We start from the raw sequence: 21,273 nt of genomic DNA on the forward strand, positions 1-21,273 counted from the left end.
CCAGCCCTTACCCTTGCCATTTCCCTGTTGTTGGTATCTGTATGAAGAAAGAAAAATATAAAACGCCGTGGTTCTGCAACCCATAATATCAAATATCACGCTCACTCGCTCGCCTGATAACGTGTCTAAGATCACCCCCACGCTTCCCTCCCCCCCAATCCAAAGGGGGAAACATAGTACAAGAAGAGAAAAGATTATTTGCTTCCGATTGGTATGTATTGTTGAAAAACCAGACAAAACAAGATGTCGGTGGAAAAATGTATAAATGAAATATGATGAGTATTATTGAGTATTATATGCCGGCGGAGCCATTATTTGCGTTATTGGGGGCATCCATTAACGTCCGATGTTTGTGTCGTTTCTTTTTCGGCGGCTTGGATGACCCATCGGGCCCAGGGGTACTTAGGGGCGTGCTGCTAGGGGAATTGAATAGTGACGGCTGGGGCGAAGAAGAGAAAGCTTTTGAAAGCTTGCGTTTCTTTTTCTCTTTCTTCTGTGATTTTGAGCTGATGCTGTTCATGTCGGAAGGATTGCTTTGAACCTCTTCGTCCCGTCGAGAAAGCTCAGATCTGTTCGTCAATACTGGTGATGGCGTCCGTTCAGGTCTTGGAGACTGGGATCCGCGGAATCTTCTCTCTAATATAGCTTTTGCCTGCTCTATCTCCTGAAGTCTGTAGGCGAGCTCCTTGACCTCTCCCATGATGCCTTCGATTTTTGTTTGAAAGTCGTTTGCACTCTGTTGGTCTTTTAAGGCGTCGACTGATTTTACCAAGTCCTCTACCGTAGTAAGAGTCGAGGCATTTGATTCATAACTGGCGTTTTGGCGGGCCGACATGAATTTGACAACAGATGCGGTAGTTTCTTGTTTATCTTCCAACTGCGCGATTTGTTGAGTAAGGCTCTCAACATGTTGCTGTAAAGCAACTTCAAGATTTTCGAGATTTAATGTCGTGTCTTTCAAGCCGTTCTCGCCTAAAACATCACTGATCTTTTGCTCTAGGCTTTGGACCTTATTCTCGACCTCGTTGATTAGATCAGTCAATTTCTCCTCCACAGACTGAGCGTTAATTTCTGTCGATTGAGTTACTGCTGTACTTTGACCCTGTGGTTGCGATTGCAAATCGTTTTCATGATTAGCAGCAAGCCCTTGCTTTACAGGCTGCGGCTCGTTCCCCCCCGATCCGACTGCAACTATATCCTGATTCCGTGACTGGGCTTGCAAGTCATCCACACGGTCAGTAAGGGTCTTCTCAAATTCGTTAATCCTTTGTTGGAGTTGCGAAAAGCGTGCTTGTATCTCGATCACCGCGGCTGAAAACTTTCGCTCTTCGTTCGAACCTTCGTTCCCACGTGATATATGTGAAGCAAGGACAGCTAACTGTCGTGACTGGTTCTCCACAGCTGCAGAGAGACCAGGAATGTGCGCAACTTGGGCCAATTGCACTTGGGTGTTGTGAAATCTTTCAACAATAGTGTACAATGCCTGCGCTGGTGGATAGTGCCTCTGTACAATAGGTAAGAGTTGGAGAGATAGGGAATCAGGGGTGAAGCTACTATAACGAGTTTCTAAGGAGCCAACTGCTGTCTCCACAGTTTGCAAGCGTTGATCCTGAATCTCTACCGATTCTCTCAGACTAGCCATACTGCCTGTTTCAGACTTCACTCCCTCAGTCTTGACCTGTACCATCGCCTTCTCTAAGTCGGATGCTGCTTCTGCCTTGACTTTAACAACTGTCTCCTCAAGTTGTTGTTGGATCTTCTTGTGATTTTCGTCAATAAGCTGTGTCAACAAGTCATCCTTCATCGCATGAATGCTTCTGACCCCGTCTACAACAGTCGTGAGATGTTGATGGCTTGTTTCAACGTCTTTCAGCCGAGAAAAAATATCACTAACCCTCTTCGTCAGGGTATCATATTCGGGCGTGGGGCTGCTACTCTGAAGTGGCCTTTTCTCTAGATCGACAATGCGATCTTCTAATGTTTTAAGACTGTTTTGATTGGGACCGGTAGGCAACTTTGGAGGGTCTCTCCTTTGCCGCAAGTATTGCTCTACCTTTGCTTCCACTCGGTCATTCAAGGATCGCTTCAGCTCATATACGTCATCATCTAGTCGGGAAAGACGCTTGTGGTCCGCAGACAAATTCTGCTCATCTGTCTGCTTTCGCAGTTGATCGCTTAGCGCATCGACTCGGTCGCACGTCCTTCTTAGCAATTTAAAATTCTCATCTTGAGCCCTTTTTAATGATCCTAGCTCATCCGAGTGAGACTTTGACGTTTTCTGTATATCCGTATATCTCTCGTTCGCCAGCGTAGTCTCTTTCGTTAGTCTTGTAAAGTCTTCCCTTACTGACTGGACAGACAGTTTATTAGACTTTGTTTCGGCTTCGATGCTTCTGAGTGCATCAGAAGGATGATTTTGGCCTTTGGCCTCCGCATCTACCAGTGCAGCAGCGTGCTTCGACAACGCCTTTTGAGCCTCTTTGCGCGCAGTGAGTTGGTCTTTGAGACTATCGATATCTTTGGTCTGGGCATCACGTATTCTGCTAAGGAGGTCCTTCGCTGCTGGAAATTGACCCAGGTTTTTAAGTTTATCATACTGCTGATTAAGCCCCAATTGTGCCTTTTTTGCCCTGGAATATTCGTTCTTCAGTGCCGTGGTAGTCGACGCCTCTGTGGATAAGCCTGCTAGGCTTTCAATCAACTTTTCTCCATATGACTTCGGTTTAGAGGGCATAAATGCTGGCACGGGGTTAGGCACAGAAGAGACATTTGCAGGGTTTTCCTGTCTAGAAGAACGGCGCGGGTCTCGCGATGGCGACGTTGCTGGCGCTGAGGGGAAAGGCTTCGAGATTTCGGACATATCGCACTGCGCTTAAGCTCAACTCGTACAGAAAGCCCGCGGTAGATCTAGTAATCGCAGTCAGTATCGAGTAGAAGCGAATCCTGTCTTGAGAGTTACATCTATATAAACACCACAAAGCAAAGAAGCTTTCAAAGTGGAGCGAACCTACCTGCAGCATTCATTGTTTACAGTGAGGGAGCGCTGGGAGGGGGGGGAAAGGAAAAACATAAGATTTCCGTTTGCACAGCAGCCACAGCAACCTGAACGAATAGGAAAGAAGAGGACCAGGAACACACAATGTCACAAGAGTGTCTGTGAGTATAAAATCCTCTGAAGAGCTCCCTGAGATAGTCTGAATGATCGGCTCTGGTCGCCAGAAAAGGCTAAAAGAGGTGACTTCAGTCGTGGGGGGAGCCAATCATCGTGCCGGACGTCCCTTTACGCGACGTGCGGAAGGCGCTGCACGGAAAGGCGGTCAGTCAGGCGGTGAGCAGTTACCTTGCCGCTTGGCTCCTGCCCAGACTTTCCTGGGCGTCGAATAAAATGCTGAGGCACTCGCGGTCTGGAAGCTGCTCAAAGACAAGCCCCCCAGCTCTGCCAACAACCTGCTCATCACCTTGCCCCATCGGAGAGGAGTCGCGGACTTTTGCTTGTGAAGGCTCATTGATTGGCCGTGTACACGATGGCTGCTGTAAGTTAAAGAACCTGAGATGGTTAGCTTGTCATGCTTACTGACCTCGATTCGTGCATCAGCCCATTTCCACCATTGCAGAGAGCAAAGAGCTCCGCGGTCTCAATCTCATCGCAGCTCATTCGCATATTCGCGGCCTCGGCGTCGATGCTGATACCCTGCAACCCAGGGCATCCTCCCAGGGCCTTGTTGGTCAGGAAAAGGCGAGAAAGGCAGCAGCGGTGATTCTGCAGATGGTCAAGGAAGGGAAAATCGCTGGTCGTGCTGTTTTGATCGCCGGGCCTCCTAGCACAGGAAAAACTGCCATCGCGACGGGCATGGCCCAGTCTTTGGGCTCCGATGTGCCGTTCACCACACTTGCCGCATCAGAAATCTTTTCCCTGGAAATGTCCAAGACGGAGGCGCTCACTCAAGCATTCCGCAAATCTATAGGTGTTAGGATCAAGGAAGAAAGTGAAATTATTGAGGGCGAGGTGGTGGAAATTCAGATTGATCGAAGTGTGACTGGGGTATGTCCTTTTCGGTGTTGAAAAGAGACTGGAGTGAATAAAGGCTAACAGACCCAGGGCAACAAACAAGGAAAACTTACGATCAAGACAACCGACATGGAGACTATATATGACATGGGCACCAAAATGATTGACTCCATGACACGAGAACGAGTGATGGCTGGCGACGTCATTTCCATCGACAAGTCTTCAGGCAAGATCACCAAACTAGGTCGTTCTTATACGCGGTCGAGAGACTACGATGCCATGGGCCCTGATGCCAAATTCGTGCAATGCCCAGAGGGAGAACTTCAGGTGCGCAAAGAGATTGTGCACACTGTTAGTCTTCATGAGATAGACGTGATCAACTCTCGCACACAAGGCTTCCTTGCTCTTTTCTCGGGTGACACAGGTGAAATTAGAAGTGAGGTCCGAGATCAGATCAACACCAAAGTTGCTGAATGGAAAGAGGAAGGCAAAGCTGAGATAATTCCTGGCGTCTTGTTCATCGATGAGGTTCACATGCTCGATATAGAGTGCTTCTCATACATCAACCGAGCGCTTGAGGCAGAACTAGCCCCGATAGTGATCATGGCAAGCAACCGCGGCAACACACGTATCCGAGGGACCAACCATCGCTCACCGCATGGTCTTCCCCTTGATTTTTTGGACCGTGTAGTTATCGTCAGTACTCAGCCTTACACTTCTGACGAGATCAGACAGATATTAGCCATTCGAGCTCAAGAAGAGGAGGTTGATTTGTCACCTGACGCTTTGGCTCTGCTTACTAAAATAGGACAAGAGTCCGGGTTACGCTATGCCAGCAACATCATCACCACGTCTCAGTTGCTTAGTGAAAAGCGCAAGGCCAAAGAAGTTAGCATTGATGATATACAACGCAGCTTCCGATTATTTTATGACCCGTCGAGAAGTGTCAAATTCGTGGGTGAATTCGAGAAACGCTTCATCAGCGAGGCTGGCGATGTGAACCTTGCGTACGCCAATGGGGACGCAATGGAAATATCCTAAAAAAAGCTTATACCACAATTTTACTTGACGTTTTGATTTCTCTTTTCTTTGTGTTTTCTGGATACTCTTCCAAAGATCTCGTTGCGGCGTAACTAGAGGGGCGATCCTCTTCATGATGGTTTGGGGTTTAACTTTTAAAGAGCATATTTTCTTGTCTTCCTTGTTTGGTTTTTGCACTCACCACCGAAGTACATCTCTTCTGTGCAAATCCGACGTTCTACGGAAATGTATGATATGGCCAAGTCAGCACAGCTAATGGTATCTAGGGTCCTATGGTTACCTAAAATCTAATCCTGTCTCATCAAAAGAGACATTTTTATATCAATAGTACAACGTTCAGTCTTCATAACATGATGAATTATAATATATCTCAGGAGAAAATCGTTACTCGAACCCAGTCACTGTCTGTGCCTCCCAACTTGCGAAATTCAACTCCTTCCCCAAAATAACCTGCATCATTCCAAGACTGCATCATAGCACCATCGTATGGGCCATGTATCTCACCCCCGTCCCGAGTGTCTGACCATCGATATTCCCATAACGTCGTTTGATCCGCCGAGGTTTGCCCTGGGACCTGAGTTTGCGCTTCTCCCGCCTCATCAGGCGGATCAATCCAGTCTTCACCTGTTTCCCGACGGAATTGACGAGTGAGCATCTCTCTTTCTTGGTCGTAAATTTCTGTTTGACCTCTCGTCAAGAGAAGATCTGCGGCGCCTGTTATCTCATCGATGGCCTTCTTTCGAGCAGCTTCCTCGGGATTTTCTTCGGTCATTTCAACATCTTCAGCATGTGCGCCGTTGTTCTTATGTTTGTTCTTCTGTTTATTTTGCCACTTAGGCTTCTTACGGAGACCCTTTCCAAGTCGTCCGAGCGCTTCAAGTACGGTTTCTCCGCGCTGAAGATGTTTGATTAATGTGCGTAGAATGTCAGCTGCCAGTATACTGTCATTCGCCCTATCTCGCTCACGTCGCTCATTTTCTCGTTTATCAGCGGCTTCTTTTGCTCGGCGGATATCCTTCTTGGAAACGCCATCTAACCATGTGTCATGGATTGCGTCTGGGTCAACAGCTTTTCTGATATAGTTTCCTTGGTCGTCGAAACGGCCTTCTTCCTGTTCTGTTCGCATATTGAATGCATCGATGAGCGGCGCGTGCGTCTTTTTACCACCAGCTCCAACCTCCTCGTCCAGGTCTTCGTCTACCCGAGCGCGTTCGGCTTCGTCTACCTCACTCTCGCTCTCACTTTCTGCCTCTTCAGCTCTTCGCGCATCAAGCGGACCAGCGAGGTCAACGTGAACGCTACGACCACCGCGGGAGCTATTTACTTGACCCTCTATATCCTCGTCCTTGAGAAAGCGCACATTTTTCTTATTCTTTCGATATGCCTCTTCTTCGCCCATTTCATCCGCAACTTCGTCTTCCCCTTCTTCGGCAAACATGTCCTCGTCGTCATCGCCACCAGCATCTTGTTCGCGTTGTTGCCGCCGCTTAGCTTTGGCCTTCGCATCGACCCGCGCATTGAAGCCTTCGTTTTCACTGTCGGATTGGTAGCCATCAAGATTGACCGCGTTGCGACGGACACCCTGTCCTCGGCGACCAATCTCGTCAGCGTCTAGCACTGCATCATCCTCGAGCTCATCTGGTGCCAGTGCGGACGGGTTGCGCAAATCGAAGCGTGGTTTTTTGGAAGATGCAGGCCCGGCAAAATCGTCTTCGGCGGCTTGGTGGGTGCGAGCGTAATCTTCGCCAGCGCGCTTGGGGCGCACTGATCTGGACATGATTCCGAAACTTGTTCAAATATAAAGCAAGGCTGGATTTTCGTAGGAAGTGTGCTGGAGGCAAAACAAATTGTGGCCGACTTGTTGAGGTTGCAAAAGTCTGGGGTCGGCTCGGAAAATCATGGATGGACCGAAAACAATTGGCCCGGCGCACTTGCGTCACCGACAAGTCCTGCAATAGTTAGCATCTCATCTCTTTTTATCTTCCAACAACATTTTCCGTGTTCTGACTTTAGCGCCTTGTTTTGAGAAAGTATAAAAGATTGTCACATACGCGAGGCGAGAGATATCTTCTAACTCTACGGCACCATCCTTGTCTGGTTGAACTCCCAGTTAACAGAGCTTCCCCGCACGAACACGGCCTTGACAAAGTACTTGTCACAATGGTACTTCCTACCCTTCACTTTCACTTTATGTATGCATCACAATACTGATAACTTGTTACCAATAGTATCGCCCAGGCTTCTTCGATCCGGATGCCATGGATGGCATCATGGGAGGCGCAATGCGTTATGGAGGTCCTACCCGTCGCTTTGATGAATACTATCGATGTTATCCAGTGGCGATGCTTCCAGGCCCAGAGCGAGAAAATGTCAACCACGGAGGCAAAGTGATAATGCCACCTAGTGCACTGGATAAACTGACACGGCTACACATTACATATCCGATGTTATTTGAGCTACACAACGGCGCTAAGGAGAGGATGACACATGCTGGTGTTTTGGAGTTTATTGCAGAGGAGGGGAAAATTTACCTTCCTTTTTGGGTATGTTCTCTCCTGTGTACTTGGATGTGATGATACTCATTACTATAGTTGATGCAAACGCTCCTGCTTGAGCCCGGCGATTTAATCCAGGTCAAATCGACCGACCTTCCTCCCGGCCGATTCATCAAGCTTCAGCCGCAGTCAACATCATTCCTTGACATCAGTGACCCCAAAGCTGTTCTCGAGAATGCATTCCGGAATTTCTCTTGTCTTACAAAGGGAGACATCTTCACGTTTGCCTACAACGATCAAGTTTACGAAATTGCAGTGCTAGACGCAAAGCCCGACGGTGACAAAAAAGCCATATCGGTGTTGGAAACAGATCTGGAAGTCGACTTTGCACCCCCTGTCGGATATGAGGAACCAACAGCACGTACAAGTGGGACAAGCACGCCGCGTAGTGTCCAGGGAGCAGTGCCTCGTGGTGGCCTGGTGCATTCGCATGGCAGCATGGCTCAGGCAATAAACTACGCAGCAATCGCCCCTGAATCAACCGATGCGGCAAAGGGGGCCAAAGCCGTGTCGTCCAATTTTCTAGCTGGTGGACACCGTCTGAATGCCAAAAAGAGCAGCAAAACACCGACGCCACAGCCAAATACTCCCGTTGCAGGGAGCTCAACAAATCCCAAGCACCCGCCTTCAACACGTAGGACAAATGGGCCACAGCCACTACGACTGGGTCTCAACAAGCTTTTCTTTGGATATGCTATCAAGCCAGCCCCGAAACGTGACGAACAGGGAGACATCGTTGAAGAGGCCGACAAACCCAAGTTTCAGGGTCAAGGACAGACATTGCGGACACGGAAGAAGGGACTTGGAGGAGATTCTGGAACGCCTACATCTGGGAGTGATGTAGAGGGGCGTAGGAGGTAGATCAACGGTCTCTATTTTACGTTTAACCTCTCGAGCATGATCTAGATTCTGCGTCTTTTTCTTTCTTTTTAGCATGGTAGGTGTGAACTGGCGTTCTTTCACGAACTTGGTTGTTCTATGGCTCTAGATCTGAACTGGTTTATAAGAAATATAGACTGAATGATCCTTTCAGATTAGGCATCTTTAATGTTCTCTTTTGACAAGCCTGCGAGGAGGATCCGTAGTCACCGTGGCCATATCTGACTTGCTTTCAAATATATTATTCAGTACAAGATGATAGTAATCAATAGTTGACTCCTGTTTCATCGACTATCATTTCATATGTCATATCGTCCCAAGACATGTACGATTAACTTATCAGTCGAGGGAGACCGCTACTTCACCTAGTGTAGAAGCATGTCTGAGGGCACCTTATCTTCTTATCTGAAATCTTATAGTCAACACCATATAAGCCGCTGTTGTCTACCTATGAATTAGTTAGGACCATATCAATGATCAATGATCGACATCGGAGTCCATCCCACTAAGCCTGTCTAGGTTAGTATTCAATGAGCCAATTCCAACCTCGGTACTTTTACTCGATTAGGTATAATGTTGATGCCTTGGGCTTGCTTCAGCTCTAACTTAATCATATAAGTTAGTTATAACCCATGACAGTATCTCGTTGCAGAACACAGAGGGGCATTGACAATGTCAACAACTATCGCACAACATGACCCCCTTTCCCCTTTCATCCGGCTCACTCCTTCAATCTACCTCGTTGAACCGCGCGCGCCTCTACCTCAGTCGAAAGACATCAAGACTATAGTCCTCTCCTTCTGGTATAGCGCTCCTCTACGAGCACTTGTCAAATATGTTCTCAAATACGCCGACTTAGCGCCGTCAGCACGCATCATCTTCATTCTAAGTGGGCCGCGAGACTTCTATCTCTATCCAACACTGGCATCGCATCGACTCCGACTCAAATCGGCTGTTGATATTCTTATTGCCTGTCAGGAAGGAAATAAAGATCAGCCTGAAGATGGCTATGAGAATAACTCGGTGTATATACACCTCTTCTCAAACGGCGGCCTGTTCACGACTGCCCATTTACTGCTGGCCTATAAACATGCCACTGGCAAACCATTGCCAGTCTCAGCGGTGGTTCTGGATAGCTCGCCTGGCAGACCGACACCGTCGCTGTCCATCAAGGCATTGTCGTACGCGTTACCGCGGACACTCATCATCCGACAGATTGGCCTCGCGTTGCTTACCACAATGATATGGGCCACATACGTGACGCGCAAGTCACTAGCTCTAGCTCAGAACATTGTCTGGAGAGGGTCAGATAAAAATGACCACGATGATGATGTAGCAGTATACGGCGATGACCCGTTTGCATTCACCCGGAAAACGATCCTCGATCAGGACTTTATTGTTGCTGACTTACCCGGGGCTAGTCTCAAGATGTGCTATATCTATTCGGACTCCGATGCTTTGGTGCCCTACAAAGATGTAGAGGAACATGCAGCTTTAGCAGCTTCGAAAGAGGGCATCAAAGGCAAGAAGAGAGCGGTTGTACATTTAGAGCGGTTTAGTGCCACGCCGCATGTTGGACATATGAGGGCGGACCCTGTGAGGTATTGGAGTGTTATTGAGAGATATTTGATGCAGATGTGAATGAATACATTATATTTATACCCGTTTATATAGATAGATATGCAGGAAACTCGTGGTCTTTGGATGTCGCTTCTGCTCAACGTTTATGATAGGATTGAAGATATTTTACTATCTGTGGAGGTTGCCTATCATATTCATGGGTATTTACCTATCTAGGTAAGAAACCATCACAAATATGCTGCGACCTGAGGAAAGAATAAAAGACCCAGGACTCTCAGCAAAAAGTGTGGAGATTCCCTCATCTGTCAGTAGCTGAATACTTTGAGAACAATCACTGGGATCTTCGGCAGGCTCACTGCCATGTTGTGCTTCTTATGCATGCATATAAGGAACCGATTGACAAAACAGGAAACAAGAGCAAAAACCAGGATATCCATATTTTCGATCTGCACCACCCTCTTCAGACGTACTCCCGACACCACTGGGTAAACCATGTTCAACAGCAAGACGGGAAAGGTGACTCTAAGCTGTCTGATCTATTAAAAGCCTTCCTTAGGCCTCCAAATGAAAGCAGTGTGCAGTACCAACGATGGTATGAAAGCATCAAATCAGATGATACAAATTTACCACCCACATCTTGTTTCAGAAAAGTTGATAAGGACGACATATCCCCCGAAAACAGCAGCTGGGTTCTCGCCATGTGCCGCTTCTCGTTTTATGAACTTCAATTAAACTCGTGGGACAAAGCACCAATTCCGCTCGCCCAGGTGAACTGCAAGGGTGATAACCTCTTGGTCCTTGCTACACTAGCAGGCTGCAGGCCCATTTGTGGGAAACTCATACAGCGAAACGTCGACGTTAACATGCAGATTGGGCAATATGGGAGTGCCCTAGCAGCAGCAGCAGCAGGAGGCGGAGAAGAACACGTGAAAATCAAGGTCACTACGTACTAATCACGCGAGAGGCAAAAGTAAATCTACGACTTCAGACCGGTAATTATGGCAGCGCCCTCGCAGCGGCAGCACAAAACGGAAACCTTGACACCGTCAAGTCCCTTATTGAGCAGGGCGCAGATGTGAACCTTCTACTCCAGACTGGACTGTACGGCAGCGCATTAGCTGCTGCCGCCTACTGGGGTCAAAAGGAGGGTGCAAAGAGTCTAATGAATGCTGGCGCAAAGCTGAATCTCAAGCTGGAAAATGGGTTTCATGTTTCCGCTCTGCATGCTTCACAGGCGAATATCCCTTGGAAAATTCGAAACAGCTTCAACGGGCAGGAAAAGAGGAATGAAAAAGAACTGGAAAGGGACAAATTGGAAGTGGAAGAGTTGCTTAGACATGCTGGCGCGGTGGATGAGGAGGAGTGCTACCTAGTTTAGTAAAGGCATGAGCCGCGTTCCTAGGTATTATCTGTCTGTGGAATATTCGACCGATGATGAAAAAAGAAAAGGATTAGTTACTATAAAAAACATTACTAGTTATTCAAGTGGTAAATATACCTAGATAACAGTCTGTGAAGATGTAATGAATAACACCAAAACAAATAGATGCACCCAATCATCATAGCGCAACATTCTTCGAATGAAAAGCCACATCTTGATAATGATTAAATTTCATCCGTTCCTCTCTATTCTGCACCAAAATCTCCTTAGCCTCCTGCAGCGCCCAGGGGAAATCGCCTTCGCGCGGGCAAATCTTCACTTTTTCCTCCAAAGTAAGCTTGGTGATATCGGGACCATATGCGTCGGCTTCGCGTTTCCAATCAAGGCGCTGCGGGGGCACATTTGCACTTGAGATAATGCGGATGTTAGGGTCAATCAAGAGGAAGTTTATGGAATGGGCGTGCCCTTCCTTTGTGCGATCTTTGAGCTTGATGGTCGTGTTGTGCTGTAAGGTGTTTGGCCAGGTAACTATTCGTCCCTGTGAGCATTCTATGCCACCTACCTCTTGGACGGTGGAACCATCGTGCGTCATGCCGAAGATTTGCTCGAGCCATACAGTGTCGCCGCGCTCGTATTCGAGGTCTTGGAATGTTTGGGTGTCAGATACTTGCCGAAAATCCAGACGGATTGAATCAATGTTCTCCATATCGTTGTAGAATAGTGCTGAGGCACAAATGTGCTCGTTCTGGAGAAGTATCTAGTTAAAAACAAACCGGACAAACAGGTTGAAGGAAAGGAGAGAAAGGAAAGATGAACATACAATCTGGCCTTCCATATGCCACGGAACATGGAAGTTCGGGTCATCAGGAGTCGGAACATTGTCATCTATTCGTACAATCACCTGCAAACCGCGGCGACCATACTCCTTCTTCAAATCCATCACATCCACCAGTCTATGCTTATTCCTCTCTTCAGGGGGGAGGCCCTCCATCATCTGAGGAGTGATGCCGATAGTCGTGAATTCACCGGGCTCCGGCTGAACGGCAGTAAAGTGCTTCCGCCTCCATGCCCGGAGACGTTCTTCATATACGTGTCTAGCCTCGTGTGGAGATTCGGTTGGTTTCGGTTCTGTCTTTCCCGGTGATATCTCCTTGTATTGAACATCTTGCAACTCAATTCGGGCCCGAGTATGAAGAAGACTCTTCACAGGTGTCAAGGTCATGTCAAACATCGGGATGACTTTATCCAGTAGCTTCTCCAAGAACGGATATAGTTCTTTGCTTCTCTGAGGATGAATATTGTTTATGTAGCTGTCGAAATAACAAGTCCCATCGGGCCGGAAGTACACATCACTAGGAAGCCATTGGAATCGAGAGCTGTAAGGATGGGGCATGATATCCGAGCGTGAGGCAATATTCCAGCTCAAATCCTTACGTGAAGGTCCAGGATCTGTGGGGATTGGCAGGAGCTCGCCTTTCCCCATGTAATCCACAGCCTCGTCGCGATTAATAGTACGATCTCGGAGAATCCTACTTCTGCCAAACACAACTGGGAAGAATGACGGATGTACGTAGTCGATCTGTTGCGGTCCAGTAACCATCCTGTACTCGACATTGCGAGAAAGTGGCTTTTCAAACGCTTTGATCGCGCTGTTCAGGTCTCTTAAGTAATTGGGATCATCGAAGATGTACCGGCAGGTCTTAACAACGTCTCCAGTGAAGATGTTAATATAACCATTGGCTTTGGTAATCGCGGCCTTGAATCGGAGTTCATTAGCTAGCTGATCGATCATTTTTGGGGTTACGTCTTGGTCCTTGCTGAGCTCTTTTCCCCAGTTTTGCATAAAGCATGCATTGAAGACCTGGCATGGATATCGATCGATCAATCAGCCTCCTTTTCAAGCCTATAAGAATAATATTCTCACACCTTTCCTTCTTCATACCAGTCCTCCATGTCTGTGAACTGATTCATCAAATCCAGCATCTTCTTTTCTCGAAGCGTCATCACAGGTTGTCTGCTCATCAGAAAGGGAGGAGAAAAGTAGTCAGCAACCAACCCTTGATCACAAACAGCCCGCGCCACCAAGGAACAGTTGGACATACTCGATATACCCACGCTCGATATCCCTGTCATCCAACACGGTAGGAAACAGAGACCGAGTCTTGACTCCATACTGATTCAGTGACTCTGGAGAATAATCTAATGGAAGACCGGCACCAGGCAGAGTAAGACGGTCATCCGGCAGTTGTTCTTTGGCGGGAGCCGGGGCTCTGGGAGTGGATTGCATATCGAAGACAGATAGATGAAGAGAAATAGATCGATAAAATAGCTCTCTGCCAGGTGAACCAATGATTCACAGAGAGAATCAAGATATGAGACTGCGTATATGAGGTATCTCTCCTGAGAAAGAGGAAATAGAGGAGAGAGAGGGGGACGTCGATAAAAGGGAAGGACAGAGCAGTAGACGTAATAAAACTTTCCTATCGGATCTGATCGGTAACTTTTCCCACTGGGAAAAACAATTTTAAGTCTCGTTTACTTGTTGCATTCGGTTTTCTTGCGTCTCGACGTGGTGTTCCGACGTCAACATTGCAGAGCTTCGGAAGTCATTTGCGCTCCCATTTTCCCCTTTCGGTAGGTAACCCTAAGTAATTGCACTGCGCCCATTATAATAAAATGAATTTCATTTTCATCTCGCCGTTCTTCTCTCTGTCAATAAATAAACAGTTTTCCAACAACCACGCTATGCAAAATGCTGCTAAGAGAGTGCAAACAAACAAAAAAACGTATCATGCTTACACAGTATAAGAGTTTCTATATTTCCAATATATGAAATCAAGCCAAAAAATACCCCGTTTTTACATACCCCGGTCCTCCGGGAACTCGTCTCCAAGCTTCAGCCGAGCTGTCACGTTCATACTTAGCAGCTCCTGGATCAACAGCTTCGCCGCGTAGGGAATTGTCATCTTCACCACCCCGCGCGACGTCCGACAGCGCTGGCACCAGTTTGAGTAGCCCATAAACCCACACTTCTCGCAAACGTCAACCTCATGCTTGTCAGAGGACAACATCAGACGTTCCAGCAGAAGCTGGCTCGTGCCGTAGGCAATAAGACAGTCACGTTCCATCTCTCCGAGGCGCAGACCACCATCTCGAGAACGACCCTCGGTTGGCTGGCGAGTAAGAGTTGCGCGAGGTCCAGTGGCACGAGAATGCATCTTATCCTGGACCATGTGCTTCAGCTTTTGGTAGTAAATCGGGCCCGTGAAAACGTAGAACGGGAGAGGTTCGCCGGTAATTCCAGAAGTGAGATAATCTTTGCCACCGTAGCTGAAGCCCTTGTCGACCAGAATAGCCGACATCTGCTCGACGGGACTGCCACCAAAGGCTGTTCCGTAGCCATGCTGACCAGAGAGAACCCCGGCCTTGCCGGCAACTAGTTCAAGTAATTTGCCAACCGTCATTCGCGAGGGGAAACCATGGGGATTCATGATAATATCAGGCACGATGCCCTGGTCGGTGAATGGCATATCTGCCTGTTCTGCAATAATGCCAACAACACCTTTCTGTCCGTGACGGGACGAGAATTTGTCTCCCACCTCCGGTCTACGCGTTTGACGCGTCTGTACCTTGTAAATCCTGCCCTCTCCTTCAGTGACAGATACCATCACCTTATCAATGTAACTAGGGTCAGGCAGTTTGTAGGTCATGGGTGCCGGGGTATATGTAGGTGGTCTGCCCACATCAGAACCCGTAATGCCAGTCGAATAGGCGGCGTTGGGAACCGCTTTGTTAATGAAAACTTCGCCCTGGCTGATTTTCATACCCACTGCAGCTAAACCATCACTCTGGATAAGGGCATGTTTTGCAATAGGAACTCCTTCCACTACGTCGGGCCCTTGAAGCCTATCCTCGGATCCATTTGGATAGCTCTTCAAACCGGTCACGTATTTGCGAAATACTTGGCAACGTCCAAACCCCCTATCAACAGATCCTTTGTTCAACACCAGGGCATCCTCGATATCATAGCCTGAATAACTCATGACAGCAACTGTGGCATTCTGGCCGGCTGGTAGATGGTCATATTTGATAAGTTCAATAGTGCGAGTCTTGACCATGGGCTTCTGAGGATACACCATCAGGTAGAGAAGAGAATCAATACGCAAGAATTGATTCGAAGCAATGGCACCAATGGCTTGTTTACCCATAGCACATTGATACGTATTTCGCGGCGACTGGTTGTGATGGGGATATGGGATTAGACCAGCGACGGCTCCGAGGATAGTGAAGGGTTCAATCTCAAGATGCGTGGTGATGTCTACAACGTCTTTTTCGTAGATTGCAATGTTAGAATCGTTTTCTTCGTTCACATCCAAATACTCGACTAAGCCCTGGGCGAGAAAGTCGTCAAATTGCATCGAGCCATCTCGCAGTTTCTCCAGATGCCTAGTAGTGATTAATGGACGGCCTTTTTCGACTACAATGAGTGGCCGACAGATTCGCCCATCGTCTGTAGCGATATGCACTGCACGTTGATGATGATTGATGTAAATGCTAACAAACTCGGAGATGCGACCCATCCGTCGCAACCGGCGAAACGATTCGAGGAAGTACTTCGGTCGTCTAGTCAAAGCCATTGGAGTACCGTTCATGGAAATTATATAGGCACCAGGACCGTATATCTCTTTCCCACCTAGAGTATGAATGTCTTCGGCTCCCAGCATGAATACCAACTTGGACACCGGCCCCTCTTCATCGTTTGTTGTGATGTGTGTCATGAGCGCCAAGTTCTTTACAAGACCACATGCTTCTCCTTCTGGGGTGTCTGACGGACAAAGCATTCCAAATTGTGAAGGCTGTAGAGCTCGAGGACCACTAACTTTCCGAGTCTTCTCAAACTGACTAGAAATTCGAGTCATCATACCCAGAGCTGCGATGTAACTAAGCCTACTCAAAACGTGGGTGACTCCGGCACGCTCCATTCTGAATCGCTTAAGACTCCAATTACCAGTTGATATAGCTCTGTTCATCCCATGAGTTATGTGGTTGCCATGTAACGTGACGACACTCATGGCATCAAAGATCTCGCGACGCCTCTTTCCAAGTACTTTGTTGATGTTCATCTTCATATCGAAACAAAATTTCTTAAACAGATCCTCGAAGAGAAGGGCAAGGAGCTGACCGGCAAGCTCCAATCTCTTATTTCCCACGTAATCTCGATCGTCCACCATGTCAGAGTCATGCTTTGCCATCAAAACACGCCTGGCCATATTGGCAACGTAAAGAGCTTTAGGCCTGAAGTCCATGTCGGTAATTTCCACATGAGATATAATGACGGAGGAGATGGCCTCAATAGCTTCATCGATGTGAGTTTTCTTATACGCAACGTTCCTACCTCGGTTGATTTTGATTTTGGAACCCATCCAGTCAAGCGCCTGCTGTTGCGTGTAAACACCCTGCTTGATTGCTTCTTCAAAGTTGATGGCGAAGTCTTCTTGGTACAGTTCATCATACCCAGCAACGAGAAGCATCATTTCTTTGTCAGATTGAACGCCCATGGCCTTGAGAACAATGACCAGCGGCACGTCTTCACTCAGAACATTGTGCCTGAGATACAAGCGGTCTTTTTTGAGAATGATGTAGCTCTTCGACTTGCGTTCATTGGACGAACTGGTCACGGAGGCTTGTACGATCTCCTTTTTGGGATCAGTTTCGACGATGATACGATTCTTGCTAAGTTGCTCCTGGACCAAAATGACCTTTTCAGTGCCGTTCACGATGAAATATCCACCTGGATCAAGCGGACATTCATTCAGCAGATGCATCTCGGTGGCATCTTTGTTGGACAAGACACATTTGGAACTCCTCAGCATGATGGGCATACGACCGATAGGAACGCCAGTTTGCGTGACTTTCTCTCCTCCACGTTTGTACACGAAATCCACAAAAATCGGAGCTGCATAAGTCATATCTCGTAGTCGACACTCATTTGGTGTTACCGTCGAGTCAGATTCCACTCGGTCCTTGGGCTCATCACTTCGGCGAGGGCTGCCAATATAGATATCGGTAAACCTATTAAGCGTTAGAATGTCACGTAAGATGGCGAGAGAGAGGGCAAGACAAGCTTACTTGAGGAAGAAAGAAGCGTCAGTATCAACGTATATAGTCGAGCTAGCTTCCACGATCTTTTTGAGCTGGACTTCAATGAAATAGTTGTAGGAGTCAATATGCTGTTTCACAAGGCCCTTGACTTTGAGGAAAGCCGGCAGCAGATTCCATTTATCGCGCGCAGTATTGATAGGATCCGTCAAAGACTTGTTATAATAGAAGGGTTCCAACAGCGCATCGAAGGGATCGACTTTTCGAGCTTTAGTGGGGTGGCTATGTTTATGGTCGTGGTCATGATCGTGATCGTGATCATGATCATGACCGTTGACGGCTTGTGAGGTTTTTCGTTTCGCAGCAGCATCGTTTCTTGCAGGTTTTCGCGGCTGGAATGACTTTGTCACATCAGTTAGCAGCGCAAGGTGCAAAAGGCGAGTCGTTCTTACCAAGGATGAGGCTGCAGCAGCGCTTGCCGCGGGTTGCGGCCGCTTGCGCGGAGGCATTTTTCTTCAGCAAGCTGCACTCTAGGGCAGACTGTGAGCTAGTGCTGCACTTTTCGCTTATGATGAAGACTTGGAGGCGAATCTTGCAGTATACCAAGTTTTACCTTTTTTTTTTCTTTTTGCCTTTGCTTTTTCGAGAGGGGCCCCAGTGAAATTTGCGGGATGATTAGATAATCAGCAAAGCTCCGGACATCAAAGTGGCTTATCGCCGCCGACTGCGAGCCTGAGGCATCACATCCCGTTAAAGTGCGGCCCCCGCTATCTTGAGGACTGTCACTCTCCATTCCCAAAGACTACTCCAAGAGAAACGCTGCATTCGCGAATCATGTCTACATTGTGGCCACACAAGAGGATTTCTTTCTTTAGGATGCATACATCTTAGTCAGTTGACTACCGATACAAGAGGCATGGAATATCTGCACACTGCATGCCCATAAGCAAATGATGTATAAAATCGAATTGATGACATCAAATGCCGATGTACATGAATGAGGCATATGACAGGCCTCGACAGTTGGGGTTTGATTTGCCAGCCGTGATCAAAAGCACAGCATCGGGCGAGAAATTTGGCTCGACTACAACTAGACAAAAGAAGACGTACACGAACAAGAGGACAATACTACTTCGATCTGTACACCTCATCACTCGTCGTGTTTCAACTTGACAGGCCAGGCTGTGGAGTTTGTGGGGGCAACACCGATAACGTCTTGCTTGACGCTTGACTATTGAGGCTTGCTGGCCCAGACAAGTAGGTGATCAGGTAGGGATATTAGGCGAGGCTGAACCGTTTGCAATCGCCCGATGAAATGAAGATGGGCGGGCTACTTGGCTACTAAAAGTAGCGTCTGGTAGGTGCAGAGTCATGCTGGTTTGAGTAGGAATGGGATGCAAATGCAATGCACAGCACACTCAGACACTGTCAGATCTAGGAAGTAAAGGGCGGTGACGGGGTTTGTGCTCGAGCCATTGAATGGCTCTTTCCCAGCATGATATGACCACTCATTTACGAAACCACGTATTTCTTTTTATATGGGCATGAAGTCAGTCAGCTACAATACTCGCTTAAATCTTTGACATCGGAAGATATCCTTTTCTCGCTAAGGAAGGTTCGTTCCTAGTGAAACGCTGGTGAGGGGCAGGACTGCCGGGACCAATAATGTATCGAGCGAGAGATTGTCTCCAATCTGAGTGAAACGATATAATTTCTTGAAATTCTGAGTGAGATTATGTTTCTAAATTATCGTTAATTGTCCACTGGTCCATACACCCAATGAGATGCTATGTCTGGTTTGCGCTATGGTGGCATGCATTCTTAGCGTGTCTATACTAAGCGCCGATGCTGTTCCATTGGGGGAAGGATTGTTGGGCCATTGACTACTTGCCCAGTCAAGTAAAGCTTCATGCAAACAACTTCGAAGCAAGTACTAATAACGATAGTACGAAATCAAAAGATAGTAAGTAGTACGCACCACAATGCGGCAAGACTTCAATATCATGTGGCGAACAAACAGACTGGCTCGCTAGCGAGACTGAAGTACGTACCCAACAGAAAATTGAAATCTTAAAACTTTCAGACCATAACACTGAGAGTAGAACTACACCGCTCCGCGGCAAACAGCCAATTCGCCAGCGCCAGTGGAGCCCCCCGCAAGGGTTTCTTACTTGCCAGGCGAGCTGCAACGACGAAGATCCTCGTGCCCTGCTGATTCAAAGCACTCAGTAGTAACTACGGAGTATATACCACATGGATTATTGATATATTATTGTATACACATGTATACGTGTATAATTGTATGGCACGACGTGGCTCGCCAGCCGCGAACGAGCCAATCAGAGGGCGGATCGGCAAGCGGTTTAGTCGCGATGCGCTAGTTCGCCGCTGGGCCAATCAGAGGCGCGCGCTGGAGCTAAGGTTAAGGCCCTTTCCGGCAGCTAGACCCGCTTGCCGTGCCGGCCTGTGATTGGCTGCCGGCCGCCTTCTTCACGCTGCGTCCATGGGTCTGTTTACCTCGTCTTACCACAGAAAGTTTCCAGCAATGTCGAGTAGCCGTCTATTAGGCATCTAAACCCCATCGTCAATCAATGAGGAATGAACTGGATGGTGGCAAGCTGGTATGCTTCGGGCTAGGCTGGCTGCTGGCTGGCCAGCCTGGCATGCTGCACGTCTGCATATTGCAGAAGCCAGCGATCTGGTTCGGCCGCATCAAGCCTGCATCTCTCCAGTCTGTAGGAACCCCCGTTCTAGAAAACACTAGGAAACCATGTACTTCGACGCTTCGGGAGATTTGTGCTGTATTTTCGTTTGCTTGTTCGGGCAGGCAGATGCCATTGAGATAATATGGACCAACGAAGAAATGAATGGCGGCTTTGTCCCTACCTGTCGCCTGAAACATCGCGCTTTCTATTGCATTATTGCGACGCAGGATTAGCCTGCGGCATCGATGAGTAGCACTTCGAGAGCCCAGGATTGGGCCTCCCCGCCTCACAGACGTTACCGCCCTAGCGAGTGACTACGTTGCTTAGTGCACATCTCGTCTCGCCCCGTCGCTTTTCCTCTCCTCCTCCTCTCCCCTTCCACCCCAGGTCGCTGTTCTTGTATATTATCGTGTACCAATTCCTATCTCCGGCTTCGACTTGTTTTTGCCGCGTCCATTCCTTTCCCCGGGAAGACTCTTGCTGTGTGTTGCTTGGGTTGCGCGACCTCGTCCTCCGTAGCCGAATCCCGCATCGCATCGCCTCGCCGCTCGACAATCCCCCTCGGCGTGTCCTCTCTGCTTCCAGGGCAGAAGTCGGCTTCTCTGGCCCATCCGTATACGAGTCTTTTCCGATATGCAATTTTTCTTTGTCGCCGCCGAGTTCGTCTAGGGTAGCCCTGTCCCCTCTCCGCCTCCAATAGGTCCGTTATCTTGTGTGAGTTACACTGTTCACACCCTTCTCCCACAAAAGAGCACAATGAGGGACACATAGGAGACCCTTTGAAATCAAGCAGAAGAGAAAGAGATAGCAGCCCCAGAAGCATCTGCCCCCAGACACAGCTGTTCTGGTGTGATTCGGCCCCTCAAGCACCGCCCAAGACCCCTCCCTGCTCCTTACTGCCCAGCACACACCGCCAACTGATAGTGCCTCCACCCCTCCCCCAAAACACATTCCCCCAGCCATGCTGGCCCTGCTGCTGGTACCAGTCACACAAAGCACTCATTCTTCTTCTTCTTCTTCTTC

At 48.1% G+C, this 21,273-nt stretch overlaps 7 protein-coding genes across 7 annotated transcripts; 4 read left to right on the forward strand and 3 right to left on the reverse strand.

The window, feature by feature from the left end:
* Positions 1 to 292: 292 nt before the first annotated feature.
* UA08_07661 (hypothetical protein) lies at positions 293 to 2,860 on the reverse strand (the record flags this gene model as incomplete). The annotated part of the gene is made up of 1 exon (XM_020262579.1): positions 293 to 2,860. One exon carries the CDS (start codon positions 2,858 to 2,860, stop codon positions 293 to 295), a length of 2,568 nt encoding a protein of 855 aa, XP_020117321.1.
* A 664-nt stretch (positions 2,861 to 3,524) lies between these two features.
* On the forward strand, positions 3,525 to 5,050 carry UA08_07662 (RuvB-like helicase 2; the record flags this gene model as incomplete). Its single annotated transcript, XM_020262580.1, has 3 exons — positions 3,525 to 3,533; positions 3,596 to 4,042; positions 4,094 to 5,050. 3 exons carry the CDS (start codon positions 3,525 to 3,527, stop codon positions 5,048 to 5,050), a joined length of 1,413 nt encoding a protein of 470 aa, XP_020117320.1.
* Positions 5,051 to 5,420: 370 nt separating this feature from the next.
* Positions 5,421 to 6,827, reverse strand: UA08_07663 (hypothetical protein; the record flags this gene model as incomplete). The annotated part of the gene is made up of 1 exon (XM_020262582.1): positions 5,421 to 6,827. One exon carries the CDS (start codon positions 6,825 to 6,827, stop codon positions 5,421 to 5,423), a length of 1,407 nt encoding a protein of 468 aa, XP_020117315.1.
* A 383-nt stretch (positions 6,828 to 7,210) lies between these two features.
* On the forward strand, positions 7,211 to 8,466 carry UA08_07664 (hypothetical protein; the record flags this gene model as incomplete). The annotated part of the gene is made up of 3 exons (XM_020262583.1): positions 7,211 to 7,213; positions 7,279 to 7,593; positions 7,642 to 8,466. 3 exons carry the CDS (start codon positions 7,211 to 7,213, stop codon positions 8,464 to 8,466), a joined length of 1,143 nt encoding a protein of 380 aa, XP_020117314.1.
* Positions 8,467 to 9,156: 690 nt separating this feature from the next.
* On the forward strand, positions 9,157 to 10,281 carry UA08_07665 (hypothetical protein; the record flags this gene model as incomplete). The annotated part of the gene is made up of 2 exons (XM_020262584.1): positions 9,157 to 10,080; positions 10,159 to 10,281. 2 exons carry the CDS (start codon positions 9,157 to 9,159, stop codon positions 10,279 to 10,281), a joined length of 1,047 nt encoding a protein of 348 aa, XP_020117317.1.
* Positions 10,282 to 10,763: 482 nt separating this feature from the next.
* UA08_07666 (hypothetical protein) lies at positions 10,764 to 11,443 on the forward strand (the record flags this gene model as incomplete). The annotated part of the gene is made up of 2 exons (XM_020262585.1): positions 10,764 to 11,003; positions 11,054 to 11,443. The coding sequence occupies 2 exons, from the start codon at positions 10,764 to 10,766 to the stop codon at positions 11,441 to 11,443; spliced, it is 630 nt and encodes a 209-aa protein (XP_020117316.1).
* A 181-nt stretch (positions 11,444 to 11,624) lies between these two features.
* UA08_07667 (hypothetical protein) lies at positions 11,625 to 18,054 on the reverse strand (the record flags this gene model as incomplete). The annotated part of the gene is made up of 10 exons (XM_020262586.1): positions 11,625 to 11,951; positions 12,009 to 12,191; positions 12,267 to 13,307; positions 13,373 to 13,460; positions 13,549 to 13,716; positions 14,246 to 14,260; positions 14,313 to 14,442; positions 14,475 to 17,518; positions 17,576 to 17,946; positions 17,998 to 18,054. 10 exons carry the CDS (start codon positions 18,052 to 18,054, stop codon positions 11,625 to 11,627), a joined length of 5,424 nt encoding a protein of 1,807 aa, XP_020117323.1.
* Between the last annotated feature and the right edge of the window lie 3,219 nt (positions 18,055 to 21,273).

This window comes from Talaromyces atroroseus, assembly GCF_001907595.1.
Source record: "Talaromyces atroroseus strain IBT 11181 chromosome Unknown scaffold_11, whole genome shotgun sequence".
NCBI lineage: Eukaryota > Fungi > Ascomycota > Eurotiomycetes > Eurotiales > Trichocomaceae > Talaromyces > Talaromyces atroroseus.